General features: G+C 35.7%; 1 protein-coding gene across 2 annotated transcripts in view; it reads right to left on the reverse strand.

Moving 5' to 3' along the window:
- Positions 1–618: 618 nt before the first annotated feature.
- LOC103605367 (iron-sulfur protein NUBPL) overlaps positions 619–20,105 on the reverse strand; it is a 56,819-nt gene continuing 37,332 nt past the window's right edge. The window contains exons 3-6 of one of the 2 annotated variants that reach the window (XR_551787.1): positions 13,289–13,409; positions 9,905–9,987; positions 2,893–3,041; positions 619–871 (exon numbers count right to left, since the gene is read on the reverse strand). Coding sequence is in view for 1 of the 2 variants with exons in the window: in XM_008589939.1 (XP_008588161.1) it covers positions 2,979–3,041; positions 9,905–9,987; positions 13,289–13,409 (267 nt within the window). In the remaining variant the exon portion in view is untranslated. Of the gene's footprint in view, positions 872–1,546; positions 3,042–9,904; positions 9,988–13,288; positions 13,410–20,105 lie in introns of those variants that run through there. The other variant, XM_008589939.1, reaches the window with a different exon arrangement.

Below are 20,105 nucleotides of genomic sequence, written 5' to 3' on the forward strand. Positions count from 1 at the left end.
CAAATCACAGCTATAAGCATCAACAGACATGGATCTCAGAAACATAATATACAGCAAAAGCATACTGTATGATTCCACTTAATAAAAATTTCAAAAAATAGGCAAAACTATAAAGTTTATGGACACAGGCTTAGGTGTTAATACATCAGAACATGGTCAACTTTGTACGGGGAGGAAAACACTGGGGCTTCTGGGATGCTGGCAGTGTTCTATTTCTTAATCTGGTAGTAATTACATGGTTATTCATTTTATGAATAATTAATTAAGCTGTACATTTATGTCTTTATGTACATTTATGTGCTTTTATGTACATTTATGTACATTTCTGTGCTTTACTATATGTGTATTATACTTCACAATTTTCTCCCTCCCCCAAAAGAATTTTTGGCTATTGGTGAATTGGTGAACTTGTTTTTTACTAGACATGTTTCAAATGTAGTGGTGGTTCTATCTGAACTCTTAATATACTCTTCAGTTCTAATTTTCTAGGATTCTATAAAAGTATTTTGTGTTTTCTTAAATTGGAGTAGGGGTTGGGGGATTTTACCGTTTGGAACTGAGAGACATGGAATTCAGACAAACGCAAAAATAGTAGCTTTATTACTGACAAAAGCTGGATTAGAGGATATGTGACCACAATGGGCTACCAAATACCCTAACCCTAAATTAGATAGACTTGCCTACCCAAGCCCAAGGCAGAGATGGTCAACTTCAGGTTTCCCTGCCTCAGAAAACATAGAATTTGGATGAAATCCAAGTAATGCAGAAGGCTTCAGGAAGGAATTTTCCCATAAGATGAGTCACTTCTCCTTTCCTGGAATGGAGTGAGTGAGGGAACTTACTCCTGGATAGAATGGAAATTTTCCGCACTCTATGGAAGCGAGAAGAATGAGGAATAAATATTACCCCTTAACAACAGGCAGACTAGCTGTGCTTGAGAGTCTGTCTTTGAAGTCAGCTCCTTGAAGCTTAATAAATGCTACCATAGGGAAAATTTTAGAATAAGCTTAGTTCTTGCTTTTACACCTACTTTCCCTTCCTCCGCTTCCAAAACTGCATATATGCTCCAACCAGCATTTTTTTCAGTAGCTTTCCTCCAACCATCTGTAGAAAGTAGTCAGGTGAAGAAGAAGGAGAAAGGGATATATGTGGATCTTCTCTAAGTCATGTACTTATGAGTAAAGACTATCTTTCCCATATCCTCATGAGATGTATTAAATTATGGCACACAACTTTAAGCACTCTGGAGTTTGTTTAAGTCTTTCCTTTTCCAGGTAAAGTTAGGTTTAGTTTAAGTACTGGCATCTCAGTGTTCAGAAGTGTTCAATGATCATGCATACTGCCCCCCTCTTAAATAGACAATAAAAACACAAATAAATATCTTCAACTTTAAGTCATTACTTCCTTCTCAGAGTGATGAATGATGATTACTGTGTGTACACAAAGACTTATTCATGATATTAATTAGGATGGATAATTTAGTCTGGGAAACTTCAGTTCAGATATAGCAGCACAAGTTTTGTTTTGTTTTTTAATTAAAGTTTTATTTTTATTTTGAGATAATTACAGATTTACATGCAGTTGTAAGAAATAATAGAGATTCCCTGCCCTTTATCCAATTCCCTCCAGTAGTAACATCTTGCAACACTACAGAACAATATCACAACCAAGATATTGACACTGATAAAGTCATGGTACAGAACATTTCCATCATCACACGGATCCCTCATGTTGCCCTTGTATAGCCATATTCAATTCCCTCTTGTCCCCACCCCCTCCTTAACACAGCTACCACTAATCTGTTCTCCATTTCTACAATCTTGTCATTTCAAGAATGTATATAAATGGAATTCTATAGTACATAAACTTAGGGAATTGGCTTTTTAACTCAGCATAATTCTCTGGAATTTATCCAGGTTGTGCATGTATCCATAGTTTCTTATTTTTTACTGCTGAGTAGTATTTCAGGGTATGGATGTATCATGATTTGTTTAACCATTTACCCATTGAAGAAAATATGGGTTGTTTTGGCTATTACACATAAAGCTGCTATAAATATCTCCATGAAATGCTCCTAAAAGGGGGGTTGAATTTCATGGCAAAATAAGTTTGAGGAAATGCTCAATACTATATCCCTCTTTTGAAATTAAATGCACATTGGTATACAGAAGGAGGAATCCAGTATCCAACTACCCAAGTCCAAATCCCAGCTCTATCACCTGCTAGAAATATTAACTCTCAGCAAGACACTTAACTTTCCCATACCTCAGTTTCCTCATCTGTAAAATAGAGATAATATAGTACCTCACTCATAAAAATTGAAGATTAACTATAAGGACACACTGAAAGCACTTGATAAATGTTAGCTGTAATTATTATCATTGCCATCATTATCAAAATCATTATGATCTTGTTAAAAACACACATGTCCAGGCCCCACTCATGGAGATTCATATTCTTCAGTCTGGGGTAGAGTCTGATCCAAGTGAAGAAGCTGAAGTTCACCTATTTTGAGAATGTGTCCAAGATAGTACTAGAGGCAAGATTTAAATCCAGACTAAACTGCCGTGTGGGGAGGTGTCGTACTTATGCACATACACAAATCTGGCAAATCCTTTAAATGACTAACTCTAAAAAGAGTGCCACGTTCTCTCCCAAACTGTGCTTGTAACATCACAAGCTCGTGACTCTTCAAAAGAAACTATTCTCCAGTAGTTCAATAAAATAAAATGCAGTTCTGTGCAGTTGGTACACATCAGCTTTTAAAAAAATTCCTAACTATATCAGTTAGCATTAATACATAAAAATTTTATTTGTGAGTCGTAACTTAGCAAATCAAATCTGAAAATAAGACATTATTTCCTCAGAAATAAAGAAAACAATTGCTATTACTTCTGTAGGTTCCACCATCACACTGCTGATTTCCAAAGGTCCTCCTAGTGACAAGTACCAGGCAAATTTCCAGGACACCTGGGCAATCATTCTGGAGGTGGTGGCAATCTTCTTACCACTTCCACAGCAATCCTCAGGTAAGCTTTGGCCTGGAAAAGAACAGACTCATTTGTTCTACAATTCTTCCCAGCAGACATGGAATGATATGACCTGTTTGCCATAGATGCCCACTGTATTTGATGGTAAAAAGGCTGAGTGAAATGAAGAAATGAGTAGTGACAGCAGTGAGGAGATAACACTGTGTACATTGCAGGTGGGACAGAGGAAAAAGGATTATTTGGAAGGTAATTATTTGGAAGGTAACTTTCTAAAAACATATTTAGTACCAGCAACTATTGTTTTTCAAACTCTAATCCCAGTGTCAGCAAACCAGCAACCCAGTCTAGTTGCAGAAAAACTACACCTTCCTCCTCTGACAAATTAATTTCCTGAGTGAGATATGGCGAGAACTTCTTTGGCGTAAGAGCTGTTAGTCATTTTAAGGAGGACTATTTATTACTACCCTATGGTTTATTTTTGGAAAGCACTTTTTTTTTTCATCTACCTGAGAATGTGTGCAATAACAGCACCTACAGCTTCCTTCACCTGGTGAATTTTGGTATATCATGGAGGAATTCCTGGTTCAGCTGTTAAACTCCTCATCTCTGGGATCCCCAGTGCAAGAGTAGGCCACAAACTAACCCTCTGAAAAGTAACTGTAAAACATAATAGTAAGATTTTCTAAAACCGTTAATTTCTACATTGATATACTTAGAATTATGTACATACTACTGCGATTACTAATAATAATGGCTAAAATTTACTGAGTACTTAATATTTGCCAAGTATTATTTCATTTATCCTCAGTTACCCTAGGGGGTAAATTCTGTCATTACTCCCACTCTACAGACAGGAAACCAAGACCCAGAAGTGTGCACAGTCTTGTCCAAACATTACAACTTGTAGGAGATGAGCTGAGCTTTGACCCTAGGCTCACCAACTCCCAGACTTTGCATGCTAGAAAGAGATGTTTGAGTTCTGTTTGCCCTGACTTGATAAAGTGCTTGAAGCATGTTTTCATTTTTAAAGACTAAGCTTTAGCCCTAACAGCTGAATAGTTTTATTTTCCAGAAAAGTGTCAAAATTTTATTTAAGAGGGTCCTTTTAAAAAGGAAAAGCTCTCAAAACATAAAAAAGGCTTTAAATTTTTATATTGAGTACCTACTATACCAAGTACTCCATGTAAGTAGTCTCACTTAATCATGTAAAACAAGCATCTCAACTTAGATGAAGAAACTGGGAGTTGTTTGCTCAAGGTCATGAAGTCAGCAGGCTTCAAACCTGGGTCCAACTGACTCTAAAGCCCAGTTCTTTCCACTACACTGTTTATTAAACAGAAACCCGAACTACAAGTAATTACAATTATAATGCATAGTCTAAAAATGTGTTCACTCTCTGCTATAGTTAACAAAAATAGTTTTTGTTTAGAAATGGAAATAACTTGTACTTAAAATGAAATGTTTCCCTTGAATCTAATGTGCTGATTTTCACCCATACATTTTTATAAATACCTTTTATCTCCTAGTAGCTTTTCTAGGTATCTATGCCTAATATTTTGTGATGAAAATTTAAAGTTCACTAGAGCCAGCTGAGACAAGGCCATCATTCTATAATCTTTTAGTACTTGTCTACGTTAAATTAAAGACATAAATTTATCAGAATACAAAATAAATGGAAAGATTCCAGAATAATCAAATTTGCCACATTTAACCTTTGCTTTTTAATAGTCTGTTTTCAAGCTCAGACTTCCAATATATCATACTCAAAGTACTGGTTAGATTGTCATTTACAGAGAAACCACTAAAAGTGCTTAGGTTAGCAGTTTCAATTTCTATGAAACTGTTGAGACTGAATTTTTTCAGCCAATGCAGTATCATTTCAAAAAATACATCTTGGTTCTTACTGAATTCAAGGAATCGTGTTGAGAAATCTGTGGATCATAATGACACAAAAGAGAGGCACAACATCTCTCTGGTGAAGAGTTGGGGCCAGGAAGTCCAGTAGACAAGGTTTAGAATCTTGGCTTCATTACTTAGTAGCTGTGAAGCTTTGGGCAGGTTACTTAACCTTTCTTGACGCAGTTTCCACATGTGTAAAATGGTTATAATAATAATATCCACCTCAAAGGGTTTGCAGGAAAGGGTAAGTGAGAAAAAGGCATGTGAAGTGCTGGCACCAAGGAAGCAAATAATAAATATTTGTAGCTGCTGCTATTTTTATTACACCCTCAAGAAATTTACAATCTCATTAAAGAGCACATATGAACATTATGAACATGTCCTTTGGGCACTTTCTCCACCTGAGGAATAGTTAAATTCCCTCACTTTTGTTTGATCCATAACTAGCAAAAAATTAACACATATACACACATCACACATAAAAGATATGACTGAGAGTTCTCAAACTTTTGTTTTGTTTTTGGCAGCTGGCCAGTACAGGAATGGAACCCTGGACCTTGGTGTTATCAGAGCCATCCTCTAACTAAGCTAACCGGCCAGCCCTTCCCACTCTATTAATACTCTCTTCTTTCATCAACTCGATTCTACACAGACTAAGCCTTCTCTCTTATTCGAGATCTTTCTATTAGGTCATCTAGAGGCATAGATAATACAGCTGGACCCTACTCGTCTGCTCTACCATTAACAAGCCACAAGGAATGAATGGTAATCAAAGTGCAAGAAGTTTTACGGACAGCTTTTTTCCTTTGTCTTTGTGTTTAAATATTTGAAGTTCTAAGTTATCATACACAGTCATTTCATATTAAGACTGTGAGGTGATAATTTAGAAATTATAGGATAATAAAGTTTCCACTTACATTTGAAAGTCTTTACCAGGAACACCTTACGGCACATCTTTTTATATGCTAAGCATATTTTTAATTGATAAAAAGGACAAAACCACAAAATTATCATTCAAGGGTCCATTGCGTGTGTCCTGGTCTTACTCAAAGGTAAAAGGTAGTTTTAGTCAAGTAAACAATTATAATCACACCAGCCTGAGGCAATGTTACTGAATTTAAGAGTTCTGAATTCTAAGTATCCCTTGCCTTTTCCTTCTTCCACTGCTTTCTCTAGCTACTTTGCACTACTCACATTTGGAGTTTCACTTTCTCCCCTTTCCTAAGTGGTGCACATATGAAGGTTTTGCCCATTGGATGAGCAAGCAGCAGCCTGTTAGTGCTTTTTAATTGGCACTATAACCCCTTCCAACTTTCCCAATGATAGCTCAAATTCACTACAATTCTTTGAATTAATCACTGCCTTTTTAGTGTTTGCCTCTTCTGAAAGTTAAATGTTATTGGGAGAGTAAAACTCCCAATGCCTAATTTTAAAGGATTTTATGGGCAGAGAAGGAGAACTCTGACACTTGGTGTTGGGGAGGGAGTGATGGAATACGCAGAAGAGATGAGGGAGTAAGAAGGAAGGCAAAAAGCTAAAGATGAAACTTTTACTGATTGATAATTTTGCCTGTGGGTCAACCCCTAAAAGTAAAAAACAAAAAGTGTCAGTCTAAGGGGCTAATGATTAATAACCAATTTTATAGGCTTTATCCCATTAACTTTTGCAGAAGTTTTCCATGTTGACAAATAAGTACTCCCTTCATTTGTAAAATGAAGACATGCAGATAGAATGGGAATTAAGCTTTCACAAATACAATAGGATCTGCTGCAAGGGTTGTGACCAGTTTCTGAGAGTACGTTTCCATTTGAGTTCACAAGGGAAAAGGAAAGAGAGTTATCAGGAGGCAAGATTCATCACAAGACTAACCAGAAGGATCCTGATTCTAGAACTCAATCATGGCTTCCTAATATCTACAACTTAATATCTTTAATGTTGAAGCTGGGAATTCTACTCTTATCTCATGATTTAAATTCTGCTACTCTGGTTTTTAAATGCCATCAATGAGTGGCACTTACTTGATGCTATGTAAGGGGAAGGGCATAAGTGTGACTTAGCCCTTTAAATAAAGGTAAAAGACATTCGGTGTCATGACATGTTATATAGGAAGTTTCAAAAGGCAGTAAATACAGTTGTATTCTACAGTTGGCATTTTTCAAAGTATTTTCACAGTATTATGTCATTTAATCCTCCTCATTTTTACATCAATTTACAGATGGAGGGAAAGGTTCAGAGAGGTTAGGGAACTTGCTTAAGGTTACACTTAGAAAGTGGCAAATTTGGTAATGAAGTCCCACATTGACGTAGATGTAGAGCTTTTCCTTCCATGAAGAAACCCCCCTCCCCACCTTTGAGAATCTAACAAAGCTCTTGTCCAATTCTCCAGAAAAATGCACCTTCACACATTCTAGATATAATTTCAGGGGCTTCTTAGACCCAGATTAAGATCTTCTGTATGCCCTGTGGTTGTGCATGACAATGGAGCCAAAGGGGCAGAGTCTACTCATCCTCTTCTCTAGATCTATGTGATATTATGAGAAGGAGGTGAACTGAAAGAGAGCTTATATATATAATAAAAAGACACTGAACTAATCTTGCAGTTACTGCTTCGGGAAGAGAATGCATAGGCTGCGGTATCAGAGCTGGGTATGGAAGTGGCCTCCAGTACTATTCTGGACAAGTTCCTTAATGTAAATGAACTTCTGCTTCTTCATCTGAAAAAATGGAGACTATACCTACCTCATAAAGATGCTATGAGAATCAAATAAAATAATGTGTTCAATGCACCTAAGCACTGTATCAGTCTCTTAGAAGAAATTGAAGTGTAGTTATTAGTAGAGGATCCAGAAGGTGATATAATGGAAAGAGGCCAACATTTGGGAAAAAATGACTTGTCTTTTAATCACATCTTACCGTTTAATAGCTCAGTGACCTTGGGGAAATTATTTAACTTCTTTGAGTTTCAGTTTCTTCAGCTGCAATATGGGAACTATCTACATTTAGTTGTTGTGAGGACAGAAACGATACAAATAAAATGCCTAACAGTATCCGGCATGTTGTAATTGTTACTATTATTAGGAAGATGATTAATAACAAATGTCTGCAATATAAGAGAAGGATGTAGTGTTTTTCCATGGGAAGAGAGCAAAATACAAGGCACCACATCTCTCCCTTTTTATGGCTGTGTGTAAATCTTTAAATTGCTTAGAAGTCTTCATATTTGAGGTAACAATGTGGTACAGGAAATTCTCACCATTTCTTCAGAGACCACGCCAAATAAAATCTAGCCCAAACCACAAAGGTTTAGACTGTCCTAAGACTCTCATAAATGTTACCCAGCAAAATAATGGGTGTAATATTTAAGTGAATGTAGATCGAATTGTAAAAACATATAACTCCAACATCTCCACACACACTGTTGTTTTAAATCACATTATCTTTGGGTGACTGCTATATGTTCTCTGTAATAATACATTCCTCTAACTTTGTTGAAATGTTTCTTACTTTTAATGAATTTCAAAGAAAAAAGCAGCAATGGGCAGGTGAAAAATATATTAAAAATCTAAACTCATAATTTAAATAAATGAATAAGGTAATTATTCACTCATAAGGAATTGCCACGAAATGTCTTTAAAGAGCCTGTTCTTGGGAGATATTAAAAAGCATGTAATTTTGGGGCTGGCCAATAAGCTCAATTGGTTATAGATTAAACATCAAGGTCACAGGTTCAGATCCCTGTACCAGCCAGCTGCCAAAAAACAAAACAAAACAAAAAGAAGAAAAAAGAAAAGTGTGTGATTTTTTAAAAACCCTCAATTTTCATACAACTTTTCATTTATTGCAGTAAGCACAGCTATGACAGTTGGGATTGATGGACTTTAATTATGAAAGAGATAAAGGGTTATGGTTTTTGCTTATCTAAAAGATTTCTAAGACTGGCTGAAGAGGAAATTTAACATTTAATACCAAAAAGATGGAGAATAGAAAAACAATGATAACTGTTATACCATATTTACTCAGAGATTGTACTGTCAGTAACTCAATCACCTATACCATAACTGCCGACCCTTAAGAAAGGGAAAGGACCTCTGGGCCCCTGATAACTCAAAATGACTCTACTTATCCGAGATTTCTGACTGTTGATTTATTTTTACTTTATTTATAGCTCTAACCAAACTTGGCTCTTCTATTTTCCAGCTCACAGAAGATTAGAGGCAGCAAGCTAGAATGAAAGGGGTAGTAGTTATGGATGGACAAAATAATAGTACTATAAAGTTATGCCTATTAGCTAAGAAAAAAGAAAAGAAAAACTACTAGAAGATCGACTGAGGCTGTTCAGCAAAGGAGCACAAAAACTACATCAAAATTGATGTACCAAATGATGACTTAGTTTCTAAGTTAAACAGCAAGTACTACTTAGGAGAAAAAATATACATCTGATTGATTTTATTTCTATTTTTAAAAAGGTCAAAATAAAAGATTTTATGTTTCAGCAACTTTGAAAATCTATCAGCTGTATCCCCCACTGATGTTGGCTAATGAAACTACTAGTCTTTCCATCCCACCTCTCCAATCATATTTATTAAAATAAATGCAATGAAAATCCCATCTCTCGCGGTTTATACAATTACCCTATATTCAACTCAATACTTTCTTACATTAGGTTTCTTTCTTCTGACAATCAGCTGAACTTCTTGTGCTGAAATATACAATCTTGAGCAGTTAGTTATCACTAGCCAGCAAGATAAGAATTTTACAAACGCTCATTGTTCATGTTCTTCATGAGAAAACTGGTCTCTGTTGGTAAATTTGTTCAGCTGAGAGTTTGGAGCCAGCACTGGCAGCCTACTGTATAAAACAATGAGTAATTCCAAGATGCTTTGGACAAGTTAATTAATCCTTGTTTATATATATGCACTGCAAACAGATAAGCTTAATCTCAACTTTTTCTGTATATTAAAAAGTATATATCCAGTAAAAAGAAATAAAAATACATACTTAAAAATGTAACTTACCTCATCACTTTCAGGCTGTGAAAACACAATTGGCTGGCCTATATCTGAAGCTTCCCTTATATTAAGGTGTAAAGGAATGTCTCCTAGAAGAGCCCACCAGATATCCATTAGTACCAGAAAAGTTTACAGGCATTTGGAATCTCACTATTTGAACTCTGGAAAGAAACAAAATTTGAACTAAACAGATTCAAATCAACTCAATTATGACTATTCTCAAATTGCTAAATCTCTGTAAAAAAAATTTCAAATGAAAATTAGGGCAAACTATTCCATTTGAGGGTAGTATGGTGATTGCATATGTATACATGAAAGCTGTGTGGCAGCCAATCAAGGTATGACTGATGGATTCTTTGCTAGAGGTCTTCTAGCAAGAAATGGCTTGGAAAACATTTGTAAATTATTTCTCCCTGTAATATCACATACTAAGAGGAAACTGAAGATGAAAAGATGGGGAGGCAAAGTAGTCCCCAAAAATTACAATAAAATAATCTTCCTGATGTTGGCAGATGGGTGAGCTAAGGGAACTGTTGAAAAGTAGACCAGACCTGTTATCTCAACCATCTGCCTTTTTATCAGATAGAATTATTATTCTCTTATTTACTAATCCGTGTAGCATTACATATAACTTGTGAGCTTGATGAGATCTCAGGAAGTATATAATTTGAGCCTCCAATATACTGACTGAGGTTGGAGAGGTTGTGTGTGTTTTCTGAGGTGGCAGGATTTAAGAGCAAAATGCTGACCCATTATCCAAAATACTCTTCACACGATTACAAATGAAGTCTTTCAAAGGCGGAGATTTAAAATGCAGTAAATGGAGTCTTAAATAGAAAAGTTGACTTGTGTGCCCTTGAATGGTATTCAGCATTCTCAGAATCATTCCAAATCCATGCAAAGGTTATTGAAACGTGTATGTGTATGTGTGTGTTTTGTGTAAACAAGTCATTCAGCACCATGCCAGGCAATGTGAATAAAGCAGAAGTATAAGTTACAGAATTTTACAATTTATATTATGAAGTGTATGGCAGAGGAACAGATATTTCATGCTCCTTATGTCAGAAAATTTTGCTTAATGTATTCTTTAAGTCTCTTTAATATCCAAAAGCCAAATATGAGGGTACCTCAAAAAGTTCATGGAAAGATCTATATTATCTTTTAATTCTATTTTTCCACAAACTTTTTGAAGTGCCCTCATACATGAATACAAAATATGTGATTATTTCAGGAGCCATTTAAAGATCAGCTTTTCAGAAAATCTGATGTCTATTCTATAGATCAATTTAAGACTGTCATGGGGCGAGCAGAGAAAAATAAGTTATAGAAAATACTTGTAAATCCATAGAGCTTTTTTCCTTGATTTATAAACTGCCATTATTGTAAGGAATCCTGAATGACTTATTTTCTACTGCAGAAACAGAAGAAAAAAAGAGTAAAACCTTCTTTATACAGCCACCTCGTGACATCATTTCTGCCCTCCAGAGATTCACAATCTTACCTACAGACACAGAAGAGTAGACCAGGAAAGAAAAAAACCTTGCTAGAAAATAGGTCACGAGAGAGTAGTAATTATGAGCTGTTAACAGTTGTTAACTAGAGAGGGATAAAAAGAAGTGAAGGTATGAAGTTAGAGAGGAGCAGCCTGGGTGTGAAAAGTACCTTTCAGGGCTTGGTTTGAAAGAAGTGAAGGCACATTTCAGACACATAATAGGTTAAAGAGTTTTCTGTGAAAGGGTCTGAGACCTTAACTACTATGCATAAACTGTCCCTGTAGGTAAATATGGATAAGATTCTGAAGAGCCATTTTACCAAATAATCATTTAAACACAACCCAGTGGATGAAAACAAATTAAGAGGCTGCCAGGGAGTCAGTAAAAAACAAATTAGGGTTCCTGCAGGCTTCGACCAACCAGGCCACAGCTGAGAGAGCTCTTTCCCTGATTTCAGTTTCTCATTCCCAATTTCAACCTCTTCATAATTGGATTCCCTGCTCCTGTTTATGGGAGACCCCTCTGGGACCCTATGACTGCATTAAAAGATGCGTCCTGAGTTGGAACTCTAAATGATTTTTCCTGTAACATTGTTAGACACAGCAGTCTACTGTCTATCCAGTTTTTGTAATCAGCAATCATTGTTTCTGATACTTTTTTAGTGTAACTGTACATCTGTGAACTGTTGGTTAAAATGAAACTTCCATATGTGAGAACATTTCTCTCTGCAATGTTTCAAATTCTAAATAACTGACTTACAAAATTGTACCACTCATTTATAAGTTAGAGAATTACAATACTGTCAGTATAATTCAATAATGCCATTATAATTACACATTTACTTTAGTATATAAGTAAATGTCAATCTGTTACATTATTATGCAGATTTGGAAAATTGAAATTTCTACATTAAATGAAAAACAGTTGCAGAACATAATTAGTGATTATAATTATAGCAATCTATCAAAATATATCATTAGTATTCACCTAGTATTTTAGTGACTGTTATATTGCAAATGCATAATAATATAATACATTTAACATCAACTTTTAGAAACTTAATTATAACAGAATGTTTTGAAATTCCTTGATCTCTTAAGGATCTTAATTTTTAACTACATAAAACTAATAATTCACTCAATGCCTCCTTTATTCAGCATCTAACATTTGCCTTCCCCCAGAAGGCACCAGAAACTCATTCACAATTAGAATATCAAAACATGTTTTCTAAAAATTCCATTAAGTTGTTTGTGGATTTTTGAAAAATCATGTTTTATCCAAAATCTGTTTTGCTCACTTAACACAATTTTAATTCTCCTCATAGTAGTAACTATTCAATTCAGTGTTGTAAACAGTGCATACAATGTAAACTTGAGGTGCCATACTTTACAGGCATGGCAAACACATAAAAAGAGTGCAGAAAATAGTAAATATTGGTGTTCTAAAGCAGAAAGACTGATAAATATGGAACTGATCAGGAAGGCATTTTACATGAGCACCAAGAACTGACACTTCCAGAGGTTGCTACAACATACTGAACAGGTATTTCATGTACATCCGTTTACACTGAGAGATATATGCCCAACTTAGCAAACAAATTGATGACCATCATTTAAAATACAGCTTCAAATCATAATATCTGGACTACAAAACTCTCTCCTCAAATTTAAGTTATAAGCAGTTTTTTATCTATAGTAGAAATTATTATCACAGTCAGCAGAACAAACTCATTCAAAGAAGCCAAAGAAAGTTCAGCTCATAGAACTGTACTATACTAACTTAATTTAAGACACAAAGCCAAATGCATCTCATTTGCTGAGAAACTGCTTATCACCAAGCTTCATCCCCACTTTCCCTTCTGCAACTTCTTCTACAAAACAGCATCCTGTGGTCTTACCTAGAACATCAAGATCAAGGGTCTGTGCTAGTTTCCTTGCACCATCAGCACCAAAAATATGAGTTTTGTGTTTACATTTTGGACACTGGAAAACACTCATGTTTTGGACAAGGCCAAGAACCTAGAATAATAAAAACACATTGAAATAAAAACAAAATTAAACCAGACTTTAATACATTAGTTCAACAAGTTCTTATTGAGCACACACTAGGTTCTAATGATACTATGATGAGTAAGTTATGGTCTCTACTCTCAAAGAACTCACAAGCTAGTGAAAGAGCGAGGTGTATGTACAGTAATTAACTTTAATATTGTGATAAATGCTAAAGAGAGATGAGTAAACAGGAACCAAAAAATTCTGCCAAGAAAGAATAAGAGAAATCTTTGAGTTGCCTGTAGACAATTGTTTCTTCGGTTGGTGGTGACAAGAGGGTTGAAGCCTACAGCAGGAACTGTAGGCAGAAGGAAAAGCACAAGCCACAGCAGCAAAATATAATTCTGTGTGGCCTCGTTGGGCTGCAGCACAGTGGGTGGTCAAGGCAGAAGATGACTTGGTAAAGAAGATAAGGGTCAGATGGTAAGGTGCTAAGTGCTATCCATATATTTGAGAATTTCTTCTTCAGACAGGAAACCATTAAAGGTTTTTAAAGTTGAGGGCCGGCCCGGTGGCGCACTGGATAGTGCGCCGCTTGGGAAGCGCGGCGGCGCTCCAGCCCAAGGGTTCGGATCCCACATACAGACTGGTTCCCGCTCACTGGCTGAGCGAGGCGCGGGAGCAACACCGAGGGTTGCGATCCCGTTGCCGGTCCCCGGTCCGGTACGGGGGCAACACTGAGGGTTGCGATCCATTGCCAGACACGGAAAAAGACAAAAATAAAATAAAATAAAATAAAGTTGAGATGGTATCAAAGAGGTAGTTTTACACAATCAGATTTGTGTTTTAGAAATTTAGCTGTAACAACAATGTGAGGAAAAATAAGAGGGAAGAAACAGGAAAATTATTATTTAAGAGGTTAACTGTGGATGAGGTCTCACAGTAAATAATAGCTTACATATACTGAGTGCTTAGTATATGCCAGGCACTCAGATAAGTGCTTCAAATGTACTATCTTATTTACTCCTCACAAGAACTTTATGAGATGCTTATTTTATCACCCCCACTCCATAGCTAAGAAAACTGACAGTGCTATCAAAAGATGAAACTCAGGGCTGGCCTGTGGCTCACTCGGGAGAGTGTGGTGCTGATAACGCCAAGGCCACGGGTTCGGATCCCATATAGGGATGGCCGGTTTGCTCACTGGGTGAGCGTGGTGCTGACAACACCAAGTCAAGGGTTAAGATCCCCTTACCAGTCATCTTTTAAAAAAAAGATAAAACTCAGCTCTTATCAGAATGTTATTGTTTGAAACAAAATTTTAAAGTTTCGTAGAAAATGTCCATCTCCTTCTGAGTTTCCCCAGGTTCTGGAATGAAATAGACACGTAATAATCGACACTACTGTTGAATAAATGGACACGCTCTGCAAATATAATCCTTATTCATGTTCCTTTTAATCCTACTTTCTTACTGATGAAAGTAGTAGCTCTCTTGTAGAATAAAAATGCAGAACACTATTATCACAGGGTTAGAGATAACATCTGTATCATTCTATTTTACCATAAAATTACCATTGTAGGAGATTATTAGAACATTTGCATTTTAAATGAAGAATAGCACTGACAGTCCACAATGAAACTATATATAGGCAAGGTGATAAAATCCATTATTCTTCCTGAAAAGAGGAACAGAAAGACTAAAATTGCCCACAACACATGTAAATGAAGACAAATAGTGAAGAACATAAATTTGTAGCAAAGCACTTTCCAAGCATCTAATATCTGCCCTTTTGCTGATGCAAAGTATCACAAGAAATAAATCATATTCTGTTTTGGTAATTGAGAACTATCTCTACAAAGCTAAAAGAAAACATGGCTTAATATCACACAGCTTATTTGTGTATTCACTATGTCTATATAATATACTTATTGCTTGGGCAGTTTTACTACCATTTATGTAAAATGTGATATATGCCCTGACTGTAGGGCTTTCAACTTAAACACAAAAATATAACTCAAGAAATAAGAAAAGGAAAAACAAAGAAAATGGAAATCTAGGTGATTTCATTTCAGGAAGAACAGGAAAAGCATTCTTACCTTGGAATCTTTGAGACTCCCCAAGACACATAGGCATGGAGCAAGAGTATATTTGCAGTTTCTGTGATTTATTTACTGAATTATTCTCTACAGACTATATAAATATCTCAGATAAGCTCTCCATAGACTACATTAATGTCATGGACATAAAATATAAAACTATGATCAGATTCAGTATTTAATGAGCTCTTATTATATGCCAGTAATGACTAAACACAAGGGATGACATACAGTGGTGAACAAAACAGACGTGATCCTTGCCCCCTTGGAGCTTGCACTCTAATTGTAAAAAATGGATTGAATAAATAGCAGTGAAAAAACATACTTATTTTTTATGGAACAACTTCTCTGGAAGCAAAATACAGAGTATTATGAGACTGTAGAGCAGAAAAGACTCAATCTACTCTGGGAGTCAGAGAAGGCTTCCTTGAGGAAACACTTGACCTAAAACTTACAGAATAACTGGCAAAAACAAGAAGAAAGGGAAGAAAAACATTCAAGACAAAAGTAGGGAACACGTATCTCCCTTCAAGGAATTGAAAGGCTTGTCTGAGGCCATTTATTTTTTTTTAATTTTTAAAATTTATTTTATTTCATTTTTTTTATTGAAACATGATTATACATGTTTATGGGGCACAGTTATATTACAATACATGTGTACAATGTGTGATGATCAATTCAGGGTAATTAGCACATTCATCATTGCAAAACTTAATCATTTTTTTGTGATGTAGTCATTTGGTCACCTTTCTGCTAGCCATTTGATAACATGCAGTAAATTATTGTTAATTATAAATGCCTAGCTCAACAGTTCTGTACACCAACAGAACTTGTTCTTCTTATCTAGCTATAATTGGTGATGGAGTTTGGTGTCCATCTCTCTCTATTCCCTCTTCCCCTTCCCCTTTCCCACCTCTAGTAACCATGGTTATACTCTCTCCTTCTGAAAGTTCATCTATCTATCTATCTATCTATCTATCTATCTATCTATCTATCTATCTATCTATCTATTTTAGCTCCCACATATGAGCAAGAACATGCAGTATTTCTCCTTCTGTGCCTGGCTTATTTCACTTTAGGTGTGGTGTGAGTAGTGTGAGATGAGGCAGGAAAGGTAGGGCTTTAATAAGGTGTCTGGGTCATACAATGTGTGGAAAGAGAAGCCATTAAAGGGTTTTAAGCAAGAGAGGCTACTATGCCTGTATTTGTAGCAGACTCATTACTCAGGACTGTAGGGTTTTAAAAAGAACATGAAATACGGAAAAAACTAAAAGGACTTATCTTTGTGTGTTTATTTTCTTAGATAAACACAAATCCAGGACTGTGTTCTCTAAAAACAATCATGGGAGAGGTAATCACTTTTAGTGCTGCCTAAAATATGTCCAGTTCTCCTCCTGGGCACAAGGTTAGGATTTTCCTTTTCTGCAATTAGGTGAGAACATGTAACTTGTTTGGCCAAGGAAATGGGAGCAAAAGTGTCATGTGTCACATCTGGGCCGAAGCTTTAAATGCCAATTCCCCACTGTCTTTCCCTCTGTCCTGGTGACCAGCAAGTCTCCAGATGGTGGCTGCTCTGTCATTCTGGGTGCCAGAGTAAGAACAACAGAGAAGATTGCTGAAGCCAAACCACCATAGACATGTAGCATGAGAGAAATAAACTGGTGTTGTTTTAAGCCACTGAAATTTGAGGGTTGTTAACACACATAATTTAGCGTGATACAGGGGTGTAGGAAGAAAATATTAGAACTTCTATTTCTATTTCTGTATGATTTCCTTTGTAATTTTTAATTTTGTGTATATTTTATGATGAAAATAACATTAATGTAGCAATACATGTATACTACATATACGTATACGTGACAAATAAATATACATATATTGGGATATATGCTCAGACGTCATTTACTGATAAGGATGTATAATCAAAAAAGTTTGGAGATAAAGAACCTTCTATATGTTTGAAAGTCAGAGGTTTTGACAACTAAGCTTGGCTCTATTACTGATAATACGTAACTTCTTCCAGTTTAAGGATAAATTCCCTAATATTGCTTCGTAGGTCATCTTGAATAAACGAATTCCACTTAACTCTAGAATTTCCTCATCTTAAGAACTTCCCACACATGTGCCACTTTGCTTGATTTTCTTTAAAATGCTGGTTGTAATGGAATGCAACAGAGAGCCCAGAAAAGACCCATACATAAAAGTCACTGATTGACAATAGAGATGACATGACAATGCATCTTAACTGGATATCCATATGGAAAATAATGAATTTAGCTTTCTACCTTACTCCATACACAAAAATTAATTCCAGGTGGATTGTAGAGCTAAGTGTGAAAGGTAAAACAATAACACTTTTAGAAGAAAACAGGCAAACACACTTCTAACCTTGGAGGCAGGCAAAGATTTTCCTGGCAGGATACAAAGAAGTACTAAACATAAATGAAAAATTTAAAATTAAATTGGACTACATTAAAAATAAGAAACTAACCAAAACACATCACTAAGAGAATGAAAAGGCAAGCTACAGAGCAGGAGATGATATCTACAATACATACATATGACAAAGGACTTTTCCCCAGAGTATATAAAGAACTCCTACAAATCAATAGGAAAAAGTCAGACAATACAATTAAAAAAACGAGCAAGATACTTGAGAGATACTCCACAACACAGGATATACAAAGTAAATTTATGCTTAAGACTGGATTAGAAAATATGAATGTCAGTATAACTAAAACAAACCAAAAATCAAAAACAAAACCAAATGTTGGTGAGGATGTGGAACAACTAAGACTCACAGTTTCAGTTGAGTATAAGGGGGCACAACCATTCTGGAAAACTGGCAGCATCTACTTACACTGATACATGCTCATGCTACAGCACAGCAATCCCACTCTCAGTTATATACCAACAGAAATGTGAACACAATATTCACTAAAAGACATGTACAAAAATAACAGCAGCAATCATAATAGTCAAAAATGAAAAACTACCTAAATATCCATCAGCAATAAAATGGACACATTGTGGTATGCATGACAGAATGCTACACAGCAAGGAGAATGAAAGAACCATAGCTACAATCAACACTATGAGTGAATCCACAAACATAATTTTAAGCAAAATAAGCCAGATAAAACAAAGTACACACTATATCATTCCATTTATTAAAAAAATCACAAAAGCAAAACTAATCTATGGTGAGAATTTGGGTTCTGTTCTGGGGTAGTGACTGCAAGTTGACACAAGGCAGGAGTTTCTAGGGTTCTGGTAATGTTCTATTTCTTTTTCTTTTTTTGAAATTTTGTATCCTTTGACCTACATCTCCCCAATCTCCCCTCACCCCCAAATCCCTGGTTCAACTTTTTTAGATTCCACATATAACGGAGATCACGAGGTACTTGTCTTTCTGTGCCTGGCTTACTTCACCTAACATAGTGTCCTCTAGGTTCATTCATGTTGTCACAAATGACAGGATTCCTTCTCTATCAAAGCTGAATAGTATTCCATTGTGTATATACACCACATTTCCTTTATCCATTCATCTGTTGACAGACACTTAGGATGATTCTATATCTTGGCTACTGCGAATAATGCTGCAGTGAACCTGGGAGTTATCCCACGGCAGATAGCTCTTTGACATCAATCTAAAAGGCTTCTGCACAGCCAAGGAAACAACGAACAAAGTGAAGATACAACCTACGGAAGGGGTGAAAATATTTGCAAATCATACATCTGGTAAGGAGTTAATATCCAAAATATATCAGGAACTCAAATTACTCCTTGGCAAGAGAAGAAATAACCCAATTGAAATATGGGCAAAGAATCTGAATAGATATCTCTCAAAAGAAGACATACGAATGGAGATATATATCTCCTTTGGATATATATACCCAGGAGTGGGATTGCTGGATCATATGGTAGTATTTTTAATTTCTTGAGGAAACTCCATATTATTATTTTCCAAAATGGCTGTACTAATTTACATTTATACCAATAATGTAAACGGGTTCTCTTTTCTCCACATCTTCTCCAGCACTTATCTTTTGTCTTTTTGATAACAGCCATTCTAACAGGCGTGAGGTAATATCTTATTATGGTTTTAATTTGCATTTCTCTGATGATTAGCAATTTTTAGCATTTTCTCATATACCTGTTGGCCATTGTATGTCGACTTATGAGAGATGTCTATTCAGATTCTTTTCCCATTTTTTAATTGGGTCATTTCTTCTCTGGCTATGGAGTCATTTGAGTTATTTTTTTTTAACTTTTTATTTTACTTTTTTTTGTATTGTTTGAACTTACATTCTATTTTTCTTCCTTTATTTATCTATCTATCTATCATCTATTTATTTATTTATTTACTTTTAAATTTTATTTTATCGATATACAATGTGGTTGATTATTGTGGCCAATTACCAAAACCTCCCTCCCTCCTTCCTCTCCCCCCTCCCACCAAACATGTCATTTCTGTATACTTGTCATGTCAACTTCAAGGAATTGTAATTGTTATGTCTTCTTCTCCCCCCCGTTTTTTTTTCTCTTTTGTGTGCGTGAATTGATTTATTTATTTTTATCTCCCACCAATAAGTGAGAACATGTGGTATTTCTCTTTCTGTGCC

The sequence above is a fragment of the Galeopterus variegatus genome, unplaced genomic scaffold (genome assembly GCF_000696425.1).
Source record: "Galeopterus variegatus unplaced genomic scaffold, G_variegatus-3.0.2 Scaffold5766, whole genome shotgun sequence".
Classification (NCBI taxonomy): Eukaryota; Metazoa; Chordata; class Mammalia; order Dermoptera; family Cynocephalidae; genus Galeopterus; species Galeopterus variegatus.